The following is a 17,155-nucleotide window of genomic DNA, read 5'->3' as shown; positions in this document are numbered from 1 at the left end:
TCGGTGAGGATTTCTGGAGGAGAATGGGGGTCAGACACAGCCATGACCAAGACAGACAGACCTGAGCCCTGCCCATCCTCATGCTGAGCCAAGGTCAAGTCTAGTGGGGGATGCCCACAGGGAACAACACCACCCTCCCCCTCTTAGTCCCACACAAAGGGATTATCCAGCTGGGGCACCCATGGTGACAGCAGAGGTGTGGTCAGGACAGTTCAAGAATGGTTAACCTCACCTGTCCTCAAGCGCAGAGACCTGCCACTCCCCTTCTCGGTCTTTCCCTCCTGCTCTACCTTCCCTCCAACCTGCTCCACTGCCGGAGGCCCCCTCCCTGTCTGGTCAAAGACCAGGGCACCCTTCAGGGCTCAGTTATCCTTCCCCACAGGGTGCCATTCCCACCCCACCACCCCTACCTCATTATGTGAAAACCCCACACACCAGTCTGCCTCCCCCAAGACTCCATCGCACCCAGTCAGGCTCTCTGTTTCCAGCAAGACTCAGGGAACTAAGACCTGCCCTGGGTGGGAAGTAGGGTCTCAGAGTCCCGTTCCAATCCTGGCCCAGGGCTGGCTCCACTTTCGGTCTGAAACAGGAGACGCTGGTCAACTAGCAGAAGCTACTTCCTCTGAGGGGTGGGGTCACATCCAGTGGCTTTTCTCGGCATCTTAACTCCAACTGTCCGTTCCCCAGTGAGGACGGAAACAGCCTCTACCAAGGTGAGGCCTACAGGGAGCAGGAGCCAGAGGAGGGGCTTTAAGCCTGGCCTTCAAGGGGCTGCCAATCAAGGTGATGGTGACAGCCCAGTGGGAACCCTCGAAACGAGGCTCAGAGCCACCAGGGCTGTGGACAAGGCACAGGAGAACCCATTCATCTGCCCTGTGAGACATCACTGTGCAAACACCAGAATGGCCAAAATGAGAAACGGCGACAACACCAAATGCTGCTGAGGATGTGGGAAAATGGAATCACTCGTACATGGCTGGTGGGAGTGTAAGATGATACAACCACCTGGAAAACGATCTGGCGGTTTCTTTTAAAATCAAACATGCAAATATCATACAACCCAATAACCACACTCTTGGGCATCTAGCCCACAGAAATGATAACACGTTCACAAAAAACTTAGCCGTGCATGTTCAAGGCAACTGTATGTGATATAGGCCTAAACTGGAAACAACCCGGAAGTCCTTCAACGGGTGAGCAGCTGCGGTGCACTCAGACCATGGGAGACCACTCAGCAACCGAGAGAAAGGAACCACCGATGTAAGCGACCACTTGGATGAATCTCAAGTGAATCATGCCTCGTGAAAAAGCTATCTCAAAAGTTACAGAGCACGTGATTCTATTTATAAAACATTACTGAAATGACCTAATTACAGAGATGGGAACAGATGTGTGGAGACTAGGGGGAGAAAGTGAGGAAGAGGCTGGAGCGACTTGGTTATAAAAGGGTGACAGGGAAGACCCCAGTATGTGCGCACTGGTGGGAGCTGTGTATCTTGGCCGTGCCGGTGGACACAGGCACTTGCACTTGTGATGAAAGCAGTGGATTAAATGCACCACAGGTGATACAAGTGAAGACGGCGGAATCGGAGTAAGACCGCCGGGCTGTATCTGTGTCAGTATTCCGGCTATGACAGCAGACTACAGGTCTGCAAGATTTTATCCCTGAAGGAAACCGGGTAACGGGTACCAGGATCCTTCTGTATTATTTCCTGCAAGTGTATGCAAATTACCACTGCCTAAAAAGAAAAAGCCGACTCACTGGAAAAGACCCTGATGCTGGGAGGGATTGGGGGCAAGAGGAGAAGGGGATGACAGAGGATGAGATGGCTGGATGGCATCACCGACTCGATGGACATGAGTTTGAGCAAACTCCAGGAGATGGTGAAGGACAGGGAAGCCTGGTGTGCTGCAGTCCATGTGGATATAAAGAGTCAGACACGACTGAATGAGCAAACAACAACAAAAATAAAAAATGTAATTTAGACAGTCCACCTGTTTACCTGACAGACACGTGTACTAGGCCAGGCCCATAGTGGGGACTAGGAAAGCCAGGGGCCCTCCTCAGCAGAGCAACAGCTGAGTGCTTCAACAACAACAGAGGCCACCACAGAAAAGCCCCGGAGCCAGGAGCCACGTCTCGTGCCCGCACCAAGTGACTCAGTGCTCGGGGAGCTTTCAGTCCCTTCTCTGTTCAAAATTCCCCAGCCCTGCTCGGGGAGCCCCTCAGACACACACACCTGCTACATCACTGAGGTCAGACAGCCCAGGGCCAGCGCAGCTCTGACTGCTTTCTCGTTCTGAGGGAGATAGGCCTAGGGGTGAGCCAAAAGTTTACCACTCCCCAGCCTCTGGTGGGAGACTGGACTGGTTCTCTGACCAGGCCCGGGGCAGTCTCCCTTAAGGGCTGACACAGAGAGCAGCCTGTTGAAGCCCATGACCAGCAGAGCCCGGACTCACCAGGGATTTCATGATTCATTTGTTTGGTTGGCCTGAAAGTCCCAAGAAAGCTTCAGTGGAGTTTTCTTCCCCAGATCAGGAGAAGGAAACCTCAATCTGCTCAAAATGCTTAAAGGGGGACACCTCCCTAAGAACATCTCCCTAAAGGGGGTGGCAGTGAGCGTGAGGACCCAGAATTGGGCTCTAAGCCTAGCTGAGGCCCTGTGATCACAGTCGAGGTCCTTGTCCCCCACCTGTGTTGTCGGCTGACACTGGCCTGAAGGAGTCAATCTGTGCGGGGACACACCCCACCCAGGACACTATGGGACCGTCTACAGTCGAGGGCCTGTACAGAGGGCTGACCCTCCAGTCTCTGTCAGGGTGTGTAGGCCGGAGTCCTGCTGATGTACTCACTCATTAGAGAGAGAGAGAAAGTGGACTAGGGAGGCCAGGCCAGATAGCCAGATGTGGTAAAAAAGTGAACTTAGCTTGGATTCTCTGTGTCTCCAGGGGCACAGGTGACAGTCGGACAAGTGGTGTGACTAATGAGTGGATTTTGAGCCTCGGGGCCTCTGTGGGTGGGAGGCAGCACTCACTGTGAGCACTGTACCACCCCCCCCCACCCACCCAGGGCAGGAGGATGGGGCCTGACTCTACGGAACAGCCCTCAATTCACAGGCATGAAATGCCGAGAAATACAGGCCGACACCTCCGCAGCCCCTTCCAGCATCCAGATGCAGCCAGCCTGTGTTCTCAACTCCTGCACTTCCTCCCACCTCAGGGCTTTTACACATGCTGTCCCTTCTGCCTGGAAGGCTTCTCTCAGCTCCTCACATTTCAGGGGTCACTTCCTCCCAGAGGCCTCCCCTGACTGCTCCCTAATCTCGCGTCTCTCAGGATCTTCATCAGAGCACCTGCCATATTTGTCATCGCTCATCTCAGCATTTACTCGCCAGTGGTTACAGGCCTGACGTGGATGGGGGACTCTGTCTGTCTTGGCACAGCAGGTCGTATCCCAGGCCCACGGTGACGTCTCAAGCACAGAAAGCTCTCAGTAAGTATTTGCTGAATAAGAAAAAGAACCTCACCACTACAAAAAAGCCCTCGGGTGCCAAAAATCAGGATTTAGCCATAGTGAAGACTTCTGGCACTTTAGAACCTGAGGTTCTAGTCCCATCCCAACTTTGGAACCCATTCTTCTTGGTCCCACTTTCCCATGCCGACAGCCTCACCTCCCGCCCTCCCACCCCCTCAGCATGCCCCTTCGAGCTTCAGAGAGCCCTCCCACCCTTTCCCAAACATGCCACACTCTTCATGCACCGAAGCCCTCTTGCACATGCATCATCTCAGGCAAAACCCCTCTGCACATCCTCCGTGTTTCCTGCCCTCCGGCCCAGCCCTCCACCCCCAGCCCTTTCTGGCCCAGGCAGAGTCTGACCCTTTCCTCTGGAGCACTCAGGCCCATGGTCAAGTCTCCAACTGAGTGTGTGTCCCATGCGTGTGGGCAGCTGGGCCCCAGTCCAGAGGGTGCACAACCATCATTTGCCAATGAACTTTAGAGGAAGCAAATGCCCCGAGCCCCAAGATGTTGGCGCCGGCCAGGATGTGACTGCGGCCCTCCCTGCCCTGTGTGGAGACGTCCTGAGCGCCACACTTGACACCGGCGTGGTGAGTGGGGCCAACTCTTGAGTCCATTCACTCTGGAAAGCTTTCAGACCTGCCCTGGGAAGCATGGGGATCGCTCCAGAATGACTGGCTCCTCCAGCTGGTTCTTGTGTGTGTTTTTAAAGATTCTGAGAGAAGTGTCTGCTGAGCCCTAGCACTGTCTGCGCACTGCACGGCTGAGCCCTGGGGGCCGCGAGCCTCCCTGCCCTCTCCTCGGCCTGGCCGGTCCCGCACGCCCAGGATCAGACAGAAGCCGGCTGTGCGAGGCCGCCTGCCCCCCGCCCCAGGCATCCAGCCCAGTCTCCCCACCCCACTGCGCACAAGCCCTTGCTTCTTCTGAGAAGGGGCCCCCTTTGTCTCATTACTGCCTTCTGCACCAAGGTTTTACCCAGCAAACTCTCAGCTTGGAATAAATTTTCTTCTGCACGTTGTTTGTCTTTTTTAAAGTCAAGATACAGAAGATGGCCAATCAGAGTTCAGGTGCTCAGAGGAGTGGCTGTGGTTCCCTAGCAACCTCAGGATGCTAGCCCCCCTGCAAGTGCTTTGGAGGCCCAGCCAGGCCCTCAGGTCTGCTGGTGCCCAGGAGCCGAGCAGGAAGCAGCCTCAACTGTGTGGGAGCCACGGCCACAGGCTCTGCAGAAGAGCCAGTGGACCCACCCGAGACCCTGTGCAAACGGAGCTGACCTCAAATCCAGACCTCTAAACTCCCTTGCTGGCTCTGCCAGGCTCCAGGGAGGGCTTGTTGGAGGAACGGCTGACTGAGAACCTATAAGATCCCTCTTTGTCTCATGCAACGGGTCAACACGCAGCTAAACTGGGCGGCTCACTTGCTATGGTAAAAACAGAAGTCAAGGCTCCCCACCCACTCGGCCTCCAATTCCTCTTTCTTCCCTGTCTCCCTCCCCAAAGCAGAGGATGCTGGGAGAAAATCCCAGGAACAGACTGGCCTCTGAGATCCACTTTCCTGTTGACGGCCCGCATGCCCCCTGCTCTTCCCTCCCTGTGCCAGCCTGGAACCACCTCCCTCACTGCTCCTTAGAAGAACATCAAGCTTTAATTTCAAACACCAGCAAGAGGGACTGGCGGCACTTCTCCCCCCAACATCTTCCTGGGGACCGAGTGCACACAGCCAGGTGCTTCCTAACTGCCTCCCCATCCTTCCCTTCTCTCTTGATCGAGAGCCAGCCCCTGCAGACGCCCCACACTGCTGCTCCCTGGCCCCCCAGCCTCCTTCTTACCTTTCCCGTCCCTCTTTCATGCTGATCAATGGGCCACTTAAGGATCCAATCACACCCCTGCTTTGAAACTTTTCAGTGGTGCCACCAGCCACCCAGTGGAATTGGAACAAACCCTTCAGTTGTGTGTGTGTGTGTGTGTGGGGGGGGGGCGCGGGAGGGGGCCTCAAGGCCTCCAGAACCTACACTGGCCTCCCACCCCTAAGTCCACAGGAGCCAAGAGGTTACCAAGGTGACACTCTGGGGAAGACAAAGCCACAAAGCTCAGGGAATCCCAGCCCTGTCCAGAGGGGACACGCTCAGGACACACTCCTGTTGGTGTCGGTTCCAACACTAACCGCAGACCTCACTGAGCGAGTGCTCCATCTACACCCAGCCCTCATTATTAACAAGTCTGTAACGCAAGTTTGCCTACATGCTAAGACTCATCTGCAACCTTTAAATCAACACTCGTGGGGCTTTTGTGGCCCCTGGCAGAGCCTGATAGTTTGAATCGCCCCACACACAGGTTCCCAGCTGACATTGAACAGGGCGACACTGTCTTTCTGTTTCAGCTCATACTGTAAACAAGCCTCCTTTTCCTGGTCTCCTTAACACTGCGCTTCCACATTTTTGTGTGTTGTCGCTGGTGGTGATTTCTCAGTTTGAAATGGCCCGAAGTATAGTGCCGAAGTGCCGTCCAGTGCTGTTAAGTGCAGGAAGGCTGTGATGTGCCTTATGGAGAAACCGTCTGTGTCAGACAAGCTTCGTTCAGGCGTGAGTTACGGTGTTACTGACCGAATTCCACGTTGACACATCAACAATATATTAAATACGTGTCTTTAACACAGTGTCACCCCACTCCAGTATTCTTGCCTGGAAAATCCCATGGACGGAGGAGCCTGGTGGGCTGCAATCCATGGGGTCGCTAAGAGTCAGACACGACTTCACTTTCACTTTTCACTTTCATGCACTGGAGAAGGAAATGGCAACCCACTCCAGTGTTCTTGCTTGGAGAATCCCAGGGATGGGGGAGCCTGGTGGTCTACCATCTATGGGGTTGCACAGAGTTGGACACGACTGAAGCAACTTAGCAGTAACAGCGGACTTTATTTTTTTGGGCTCCAAAATCACTGCAGATGGTGACTGCAGCCATGAAATTAAAAGACGCTTACTCCTTGGAAGAAAAGTTATGACCAACCTAGATAGCATATTGAAAAGCAGAGACATTACTCTGCCAACAAAGGTCCGTCTAGTCAAGGCTATGGTTTTTCCAGTGGTCATGTATGGATGTGAGAGTTGGAGAATTGATGCTTTTGAACTGTGGTGTTGGAGAAGACTCTTGAGAGTCCCTTGGACTGCAAAGAGATCCAGCCAGTCCATCCAGCCAGATCCAGATCAGTCCAGCTGATCTGGAGGAGATCAGCCCTGGGATTTCTTTGGAAGGAGTGATGCTAAAGCTGAAACTCCAGTACTTTGGCCACCTCGTGCGAAGAATTGACTCATTGGAAAAGACTCTGATGCTGGGAGGGATTGGGGGCAGGAGGAGAAGGGGACGACAGAGGATGAGATGGCTGGATGGCATCACTGACTCGATGGACGTGAGTCTGAGTGAACTCCGGGAGTTGGTGATGGACAGGGAGGCCTGGCGTGCTGCGATTCATGGGGTCCCAAAGAGTCGGACACAACTGAGCGACTGAACTGAACAGAAGCCTCGGTGTTTTCCGTTGGCAGCTGGTGGACATGCAAGGACTCTGCATTTCCCATTGGAACAACAGTTCAGGATCGCTAATTCAGTGTCTGTGAGACATTATGTGTGTAAGCACTGTGAATAATGAGCATGGACTGGACTTTGGCCAAACGAATTCTCAGAACAGGTATGCAAGGTAGGTCTGTCGCTGCCCCATTTTCCAGGTGGGGCTCAGAGAAGTGGGGAGGCTCGGTCGAGCTCACCTTGCAGCCTGGTGGTATTGGGGCCAGGGCTTGAACCCAGGCTGCCTGAAGTCTGACCACTCCCCCATGCCCCCGCTACTGCACCAACTCCATGAGGGTCACATGGAGGCAACAGCCTTGAGCATGTCAACTGCTTCACCCAGAAAGTGGGGTGTGACACCCCAAGTGCTCTGAGTGGGATCCAAAGAGCTGGCAGATATGGAGATGCCTTGTAATCCTGGGGTGGCCCCTGCAACTCCAGTCACCATGGTTTCTGGATGAAGGAGAGACTGAGCACCTTCTGGGGACAGCTGGAAGACATTAAGGTTGACTGGGTCTGGCAGGACTGACCAGAGTCACTGAAGGGAAGGAAAGGCAGGGTTTTTAGGTGGAGGGGTACTCTGAGCAGAGGAGCAGGGCAGAAGAGCTCAAGGTGTGGGCAGACAGATTCGAGCAGGGCCTGGCTTGGCGAAGTGGTAATTCAGCTGGTGAAGGGGAGCCAGGGGGCCCAAGAGAGGGGTGCCTCCTCTCAGACAGGGTCCTTGGTTTCCTGTGGCTGCCCAGACAATGGGAACAGTGTGACCTTCTTGCCCAGAGAATCCTCACAGTCCCTCTAAATGGGCCTACAGTCGGAGGATTCCACAGCACGCAGACATGACTGCAGCTGGAAGCACGTTATTGCCGCCTATCTCCACGGCCTGGCACATGAGGCAGCCCTGTGTCAGGCGCCAAAGCCATCTCAAGTCCAGGGTGTCCAGATGAACCTGCACCTCCCTCCCTCAAATCGGCCTTGTTCTCCTGGAGAGGGGACCCCCTGCACTCAGCTACATACTCCAGGAGCCTGGGGAGTCCCACCCCCTCTTCCCCGGCCTCCCCCACAAAAGCACATGTCACAGAGCCGGGCTTCTCTCCATGCCATCAGCCAGGTCCAGGCTTCCACTTCCTACCCTCCTGCCGCCCTGCTTTGTCAGTGGCCCAACTCACCCAGAACCACTCTCCAGACAGTAACCCGAGGAGTTACTTAAAAGTACAAACTAGATTACTGCCTCCCTCTTCTAAAGTTCTGCAGAGGCTCCCCATTCCATAACGTTGCCTACTTCGGCCTGCAATGGGCACTGCCCCTTCTTCACGCTCAGCTCCTGCACATCCCCCTTGCTCCTTCCGTTCCAGTCACGCTGCTGTTCTGCAAACACTGCAAGTGCGTGCTCACCTCAGGGCCTCTGAACCTGCTGCTCCCTGTCTGTGATGCTCCCACCCCCATCTCTGCACACCTACTCCTTAACCTGCTCTCATCACTGCTGCCCACTCAGGTCTAGGCTCAGGGGTCATATCCTTGATGGATCCTCCCTGACCACCCTTGTCTACAGCGGCTATTCTTGTTCTGAGGACCTCGTTGGTTTTATCAGGCACTCATCAACCTACTGGTTCACTAGTCTTCTGTCCTTCTCCCCGAACAGATACACATCCTGGGTATCTAACATAGCTTCCTGAGAGTGTGTGTGTGTTAGTCACTCAGTCGTGTCTGACTCTTTGTGACCCCATGGACTATAGCCTGCCAGGCTCCTCTGTCCGTGGGATTCTCCAGGCAAGAATCCTGGAGTGGGTTGCCATTTCCTTCTCCAGGGGATCTTCCTGACCCAGGGATTGAACCCAGGTCTCCCGCATTGCAGGCAGACACTTGACAGATTGACCCTGAATATTTTATAGAATTAAGATGCTTTCCCAGGACCAAGCCCAACACAGGGCTGGGCTCAGTAAATATTTATTGAATGACTGAACAAACCCGTTTGACAGCTGGATAGACTGAGGCTCAGGGAAGAATGATTTACTCCTGACTTGGAGCTGTAATCTAATGCCCAGGGCAAACACTCTGAAAAACTCCCTGTGAATTGGTACAGACACTATGGATAATAATATGGTGGTCTCCTAAAAAACTAAAAATAAGAGCCACTGTATGACCCTGCAATACCACTCCCGGGCATACATGCCCTGAAAGGATGCACGCCCCTCCGAGTTCGCCGGAGCACTGTCTGCGACAGCCATGGCACTGAAGCAACCTGCACGTCCACCGACAGAGGGCACGACGACGTGGCGCGTACATACAATGGGGTATCACACAGCTATTAACAAGAACGAAATAATGTCATTTGCAGCAACGTAGACAGACCTAGAGATTCTCACAGCGAGTGAAGTGAGTCATTCAGACAAAGGAGAGATATTGCATGATATCCCTTACAGGCAGAATCTAAAAAGAAAATGATAAAAATGAACTTATTTACAAAACAGAAACAGACTCAGACGTAGAGAATGAACTCAGGGCTGCCAAGGGGTAGGGATAGAGGGAAGGGACAGTTAGGGAGCCTGGGATGGACATGTACACACTGCTATATTTAAAATAGATAACCAACAAGGACCTACTGTATAGCACATGGAACTTTGCTCTTGTTATGTGGCAGCCTGGATGGGAGGGGAGTTTGGGGGAGAAGGGATACATGTGCATGTATGGCCGAGTCCCTTCACTGTTCACCTGAAACTATTGAAACATTGTTAATCAATACAATATAAATTGTATTCCCAATACAATATCCCAATATAAATTGTACTCTCAAAAACTATATCCCAATAAAAAATAAAAAGTTTTAAAAAAATAAAAAACAAAGAGAAAAGATCCCTTTAGGTCAGCCTCCAACACACACACACACACACACACACACACACTATACGAGTGCAATCTGGTGGGAGGTAAAGCTTGGAGCAATTCTGTTTGAAGTTCAGCAATGGAGCTGTGCTTCAAGCAATGTCTTCCAGGCAAGGCCTATCTTATGTACAGATTTAAAAGGATCATGACCGAGTGAGTACTGGGCCAGATACTCCTTTATTCCAGACACAGGCCTGGGAGCGGAGATAATCATCACTGATGTTTTATAGATGCGAGAACAGGCTTATAGCTTTCTAGAGTGGCTGTGGGGCTTCCCTGGTGACTCAGTGGTAAAGAATCTGCCTGCCAATGCAAGAGGCTTGGGATCGATCCCTGGTCTGGGAAGATCCCACGTGCCTCGGAGCAACTAAGCCCGTGTGCTGCAACTACTCCTCTGCCTGTATTCTAGAGCCTGGGAACTGCCACTACTGAGTCCGTGTGCTTCAGCTACAGAAGCCCAAGGGCCTAGAGGCTCTGCTCTGTAACAAGAGAAGCGCCCGTGAGGAGAAGCCCATGCACCGCAATGAAGAGCAGCCCCCACTCACCGCAACCAGAGAAAAGCCCTCGAAGCAGCAAAGACCCAACACAGCCGTAAATAAATAAAAATTATTAAAAAGGAAAAAAGAGTGGCTGTGTAGAAAAGTTTGCTCTGTGAGACCGTGGTGAGCCGTATACTCTGCACAGGGTCTAATCCCTTAGTTTTCCCAGCTAAGTGGGTTGGCCTTGAATGGGCATCAGAAGTTTAAATGTCTATGGGACACCAGGCCTCTAATGCCTCTGGCCCCTGGCTGTCAGGTGGAGACATGGGTGAGTGAAGCCAGAAATATCTGGACTGAAAAATAAATAAATAAAACCTCAAGATTAACAAATGGAGTTAGTTAATCCAAAGTTTAAAAAAAAAAAATAAAAAAACCACTGTGCTGGCACACGCCCGCCTGCTAACATGGCCCGTGGCACAGACCTCCCCGCTCCTTCCGGAACCCCAGCTCCTCTCCCTTACACCCCAGGAAGCCGGTCCCCAAGAACCTCCTGCAAAGGCAGGAGACCCTTGGGAACTCTGAAATGGAGGCAGCAGGAGGCCCCTCTGGCACTATGTCAGGTCTGCTGGGCGAAAGCAGAGAAACCCCTTCTGGTGGCAGGCCAGGTCTGGCTGCAGGCTCATGGCACCAGGGCACAGGGGACGGGAGAGCCCCACCAGGAACACAAATGGCTGCCCCCTCTTCAAGGCCCTGGAGCAGCTGCCTGGGAGGGACCTGCTTGGTTGCTGGGGCAACAGCCTTGGTGCCCTCCAGAGACAGCTGCTCCTTAGAAAGCCCTGCTCACTTCCCTGCTGGGCTCAAGGTCTGAGGTGGTTCTGTCCTGACACGTTCAGGCCGGAGGAGCTGGAGGATGGGGTTAGGCAATGCCCTCCAGATAGACCCACAGTTCAGGTCAGCTGGTTCTCTGAGGACAGCGAGCTGCCAGTCCGATGACTCACAAGCTCCAGGGCATCTCCCCAGACGGAGGGCTGGCTGTGAACTGGCCTAGCATGAAAAGATGTAACTGTATCAGATCATCAATTCCTCACCAGGCCTATCGTTCCCACTTCAAAGAGGAAGACAGTGAGGCTCAGAGAGTAGCGAACAGCCCCAGGTCAGGCGGCCAGGATCTGAGCTCTGGCTTTCTGATTCCAGAGCCGGCACTTGTAGCTGCTGCTTCACCACCCTGCCCAGGGCTGGAGGCAGGTGCCACTCAGCCAGGAATGCAAGATCTTGGCCAGGCCAGTTCCCCAGTCAGGACCCTAGTCTTGGTCCTCACACAGGGTCTGGCGATATCCTCTGAGTGGGTTAGCTGGCGGTGCCTCTGGCTCTGCTGCCCCTGGACAAGAGCCCCAGCATATGGACGAAAAAGGTGCCCTGCTCTGCCTGTGATCATGGCCACCCAGCGCCCTTCTCCCCTGGATGTGCAGTCCTGGACACTCTGACCCTTCACCAGAAAACACAAGAACCCCTGATAAGTTTCCCAGTCACTCAGGACTTTCCCAGCTTGGCTAAATCTCACTACAGCCTCAAAGCAGAGACCAGAGAGGTGAGGCCACTTGTCCCAGGTCACATAGCTGGTTGACAGGGTACTGTGACTGGAACGAGGATGTGAAACTCTCAAATTCCAGGGTCTGAGGAGATAGTAATTCCAGTGATTCTCAAGCCAGATTCCGGGGAACCCCAAGAGGGCCTGGGGAGGCTGGCTGACTCCCAGCCAGGGCCCTCGGAGGGGCTCCATTTTCCTTTTCCCCTCCATGTGGGAGAGAAATAGCATTTCCCCATGTGGTATTTTGAGCTCCACCAGACTAATTCAACCTCTTCATAGTACAAATGAGGAGACTGAGGGTCAGAAAGGCAAATGCACTCCCTGAAGAGCAGGTACCGGAGCAACGACTTCGCCTGGGGCTCTGAGTGTGGTGTTCCCCATGCCCCCCGCCCCCCACCCTGCCTCCCAGCCTGAAGACCACCGGCTCCAGACATTCAGAAAGGCACCCACCTGTGGCCGAGCCCCACCTCCTCTAGCCCCTAACCAGCATGCTGTTTCTCAAAAAACATTTCTACCATTATCGCAACTGCATCCAGTCAGCAACCTATCAGGCAACTTTCACCCCTCACCACCCGTTCTGTGCTGGAATCTCCTACAAGCATCCTTTTATTTCTCCCCGGAGACCTGTCTGCAGAGTTGGCTCTGCCAGAAGCTCTGCTGAGGCCCCTGCCCTACCCCACAGGACACCTTATTACCACCAAAACTGGGAGTCCAAGCTTTAAAGAGATGCCAGCGGTTACTGAGTCATGATTTTTCTCGTACATTAAGGCTATAAACTCTAGAAAGGAGGTGCTGACAAGTAGAAGATGGCCTGTTACAGGGCCACTATGGCTCCAGCCCAATGCAAAAACTTGACGTGGACAGCCCCTGCCTGGCCTGGCGGAGGAGTAGGGGGTGGAGGATCCAAGATTTGGCTTTTCAAATACTATTTGACTTGTCAAATGCTGGCTCTAGCATGTGAACCTCGCTGTGGCCTTTCCAAAACTCTAAGGTCCCCGGAGCCCAGCCTGGGAAGTGCCAGTTAAAAGAAAGAGCCTCTAAAACCATCCTCATTCCTGGAGGGCTGACGTCAAACCCTGGTAACGGGTCACAAAAAGCCTGGCTTTTGATAAGCTGTCACAGGACCCTGCGTCCAGTGTTCAAAGCCAGACACTGCCAGGCCCTGTGCACCTCGATTGCTGGTCTCTTTCATCATTCTGAATGACCAAGCGAATCCCGGAATAGAAAGACGGTGTTAATAGGCTCATTCACTGTGCCTGGAGTGACAGGTGGCCTATCAGGTGACAGAATCTGGAGCCAAGAACCCTGGGCGGCCAAGAGACGAGATGAGATGAACGGTGCAGCAGTGAATGGGGGAAAACCGTGAGTTCAGCTCAGGTCAGCCCAGGCCGGCCGCCTTCCATGGTGCCAGGCCTGGGGACAGGGATACAGGAAGGGAGAGGGCCTGGTCCTCAGAGGTTATATTAAGGTCCTCAGTTCAGGATCCCAAGTTAGACAATTACACAAAGCAGCAGACACGTGGGAAAATGCCTTAGTGACTCTGGCGGATCACAGACACGGTCTGAGGCTATACCACCAGGGGAAGGTGCAGGACCAGGGAGGGGGCAGCCCCAGGGGGCTCCTGGGTAAAGCAGTGGGGACTGTTGGTGACTGTGGACAGGGGCGTTGCCAAATTGGAGCCTGATGAGAAGGGGACAATTTGCACTGGGGAGAAGTTTCTAATCCATCCTCCTGTTATGACAAGTGAGGCCACACGTTGGCCCCTGGGTGGGCACCAGGGACCCAGGATGAGTAGTCCTTGACCTCAGGAAACTCACAATAAAGTAAAGCTCCACCGGCTGGGCGCAGCCACATGGAGTACTGCCGGAGAAAGCCTGGGACTGACTGAACAGAAAGAAAAAGTATTAGTCGTTCAGTCACGTCCAGTTCTTTACCACCCCATGGACTGTAGCCCACCAGGCTCCTTTGTCCATGGAGTTCTCTAGGCAAGAATACTGGAGTGGGTTGCTATTTCCTACTCCAGGGGATCTTCCCGACTCAGGGACTGAACCTGGGTCTCCTGCATTGCATGCAGATGCTTTACCATCTGAGCCACCAGGGAAGCCCTAGCTGCCAGGGAACAAGAGTTACTGCAACTGACTAGTGACTTGTGTCACAGATCTACCACAGATGGGGTGTGACACGTGTGCACCAAGAGCTATGCCCAGTCTAACACGAGGTGTGGGAGGGCTTTGAGAGATTGGAGTAGGAGCCTGGAAAAGTCTTCAAATACCTAGGAGACTGTCACATACACACATGGTCCTGGTCATCACAGTGCAACCAAAAGGGGACACGAAGGTGGGGGTCCAGGGGGAGCAGATGTTGCCTCATCCTAAGGAGGGGTTTCTAAGGGGCAAAGCTGCTTGGGAGGCGGTCAGCTAGGCTGGACGCAGGCACAATGGATGCAGGGAGGGACTCACGCTCCCACAGGTGTGGCCTCTAAGATGCCTCCCAGGCCTGAGATGTTTGCTCTTTTTTGGTTCCCTACTTCACACTCAGTTCTCAATGTGACATCAGACATCTTTTTTGTGTGTATGACATTCATTGTTCAATTCTGTTTTGGCCTCCAGAGAATTGGTTCTAACTATCAGAGGAGGGGGAGGAGAATGTTCAGATGGCCAAGCTGCAGAGGAAATAAGGAAGGACTACCTCTAAGACAGCACGGTCAGGGCTGGACCTGGACCTCCTCTGGACAGTCTGGCAGCACAGAGCCCCTAACTGTGACAGGAAACCCCCTCCTGAGAACATAAGAGCGGCTGGCACTGGCTATCCTGGCTCTTGCCTCCCCCCATACTTGCTGCTGAGTTGGGGGAAGCCTGTAGGTCGGGAGGCCCTGAGTGTGAGCATCATTCTGCACTGACTCATGGTATGACTAAGGCTCCCACTGGTAAGAAGCGAAGGATGCGGCTCGCCCTGCTCACTGCCCTAGGACTGCCACAAGATTCATGTTCCCACAGGTGGGAAAGGGCTCGGCAGGTGAGGAACCATCATTACAACTGCCTGTGTGTGTGTTAGCCGCTCAGTCGTGTCCAACTCTTTGCGATCCCGTGGACTGCAGCCTGCCAGGCTCCACTGTCCATGGGATTCTCCAGGCAAGAGTACTGGCGTGGGTTGCCATTTCCTTCTCCATACAACTGCCTGAGGGGCCTGCATATCGGAGCCAGGGGCCCTCAGGGCAGCTGTCTGACCCTAGGCCCTCCAAGCATTCGAGGGCCCAGAGGCTGGGGGTTTCTGGCCTGGGGTAGAAGCGAGGTGTCCTGTCCCTCCAGGGGGCAGGCTCAGGAAAATTCAGGGCCCTGAGGACCCCAGCTGCCTGACCATCCCCCAGGCCACACCTGCATGGCTGTGTTAATATTTTAGGGTAGTGACCTCTGGTGTCCCTGCCTCGCCAAGCACCCCTCTAACTCCTCTCTGCCCTCCTCTCCATGCCAACCCCACATGTTCTCAGTGTCCAGGCCTCTGCATGGTTGCTCTCTGCCTGCACCGCCCCTCCTGCACCCTACTGCCTCCCCCCGTTCCGGTCTACTCCGAGCATTCCTCACTCTGAGACTTCCCTGACTGTCCTCCCACCCCGGCCTGGTGCCCCTCAATGGGTCACCCACCGGGGTTTAGAGGCGTCACAGGCCTCTGCCATCACACTGTTTCACAGGTTTGCTTACTTTTCTCCTTCTCCCTTTAGATCCTGAGTCCCTGGAAGGCAAGGACCGCGTGCTTCCCATGTCCGTGGCATCCAGAAGGGGTCCCCGCAGAGAATGCCTGCTGCCACTCATGAGGCGGGATCCTCTGACTTCACCCCCAAAGCAGCACAGGGCTGCAGGGCCTTCCCCCTCACGCCACCATGCCCCTCTCTACTCGTTTCTCTCGACCGCCTCTAAAAGCACAATATGGTGACACTTGGAAAGATCTCTTTGAAAGAACACCTACCCAAGGGAAGGTCAGCAGCTTCCCAAACCCATGCACAGAACCCTGCCCTTGCAATGGCACAGTGTGAGACCCCCCGTAAGGACTGGTTGAATATTAGCGACTAATAGTCATAGGTATCGGTGTTTTTTGCCTGCTCAGGCATTGGCGGCTATGGCCCTGTCACTGTCCGAGGTCCTTACATTTGATCCCCACAAGGAGATATTTTCACCATTGCCCTTTGTGCAGCTGAGGAAATGGAGGCTCAGAGAGGCTGAGGGATTTACTCGACATCACACAGCAAGCTGTGTTCTATCTACTAAGTGAGGGAACACCTTCCAGGTTTCAGTCTCCAAAAAACCAACCTTCACAGCATCTGGTCGCACAACAAAAATACAAGTTTGCTGGCAAGGAGACTGACAACACACATTCCTATAGAGCTTAGAAGTCACGGCAGAAAGTCTGGACTCCCCTTTCTGCTGGCAGACTCCAGCTAGCATTTACTTTTTTAATATAAATTTATTTAATTGGAGGCTAATTACTTTACAATATTGTATTGATTTTGCCATCAACATGAATCCGCCACGGGTGTACACGTGTTTCCCATTCTGAACCCCACTCCCACCTCCCTCCCTGTACCATCCCTCTGGGTCATCCCAGTGCAACCAGCCCCAAGCACCCTGTATCATGCATCAAACCTGGACTGGCAATTCGTTTCATATATGATATTATACATGTTTCAATGCCATTCTCCCAAATCATCCCACGCTCTCCCTCTCCCACAGAGTCCAAAAGAGTGTTCTATACATCTGTGTCTCTTGTGCTGTCTCGCATACACGGTTATCATTACCATCTTTCTAAATTCCATATATATGCGTTAGTATACTGTATTGGTGGAGAAGGCAATGGCAACCCACTCCAGTACTCTTGCCTGGAAAATTCCATGGATGGAGGACCCTGGTTTACTTTTATACAGACCTCAAGCCCAAGCCAGCATTCTGAAGAGCACCTGGAGAAAGAGGACTTGACCTTGACCTTGACCTTACCTTCCACCCCTCTGGGAGCTGCTCTGCCCCGATGTTTTGCAAGCATTACCTATCATCTGCCTCCCCCAGGCTTCGGGCTGTCCTGCCAGGCCCTTTTCCGCTCTCACAAAGAGACCTGTGACATCACTTACCCCTTAAATGGTCCCTTCCCCTCC

The 17,155-nt window shown here is 53.5% G+C and overlaps 1 protein-coding gene across 8 annotated transcripts in view; it reads right to left on the bottom strand.

Moving 5' to 3' along the window:
• Positions 1-17,155, bottom strand: part of DLGAP4 (DLG associated protein 4) — a 90,359-nt gene that overhangs the window by 34,983 nt on the left and 38,221 nt on the right. Inside the window, exon 1 of one of the 8 annotated variants that reach the window (XM_055544949.1) lies at positions 436-1,329. The exons of the other annotated variants lie outside the window; for them this stretch is intronic. Coding sequence (XP_055400924.1) covers positions 436-460 — 25 coding nt within the window. The 5' untranslated portion in view covers positions 461-1,329. Of the gene's footprint in view, positions 1-435; positions 1,330-17,155 lie in introns of those variants that run through there. 8 annotated transcript variants of the gene reach the window in all.

Source organism: Bubalus kerabau, chromosome 13 (assembly GCF_029407905.1).
Source record: "Bubalus kerabau isolate K-KA32 ecotype Philippines breed swamp buffalo chromosome 13, PCC_UOA_SB_1v2, whole genome shotgun sequence".
In the NCBI taxonomy this organism is placed as follows: Eukaryota; Metazoa; Chordata; class Mammalia; order Artiodactyla; family Bovidae; genus Bubalus; species Bubalus kerabau.
This window is presented reverse-complemented; position numbering and strand designations above follow the sequence as displayed.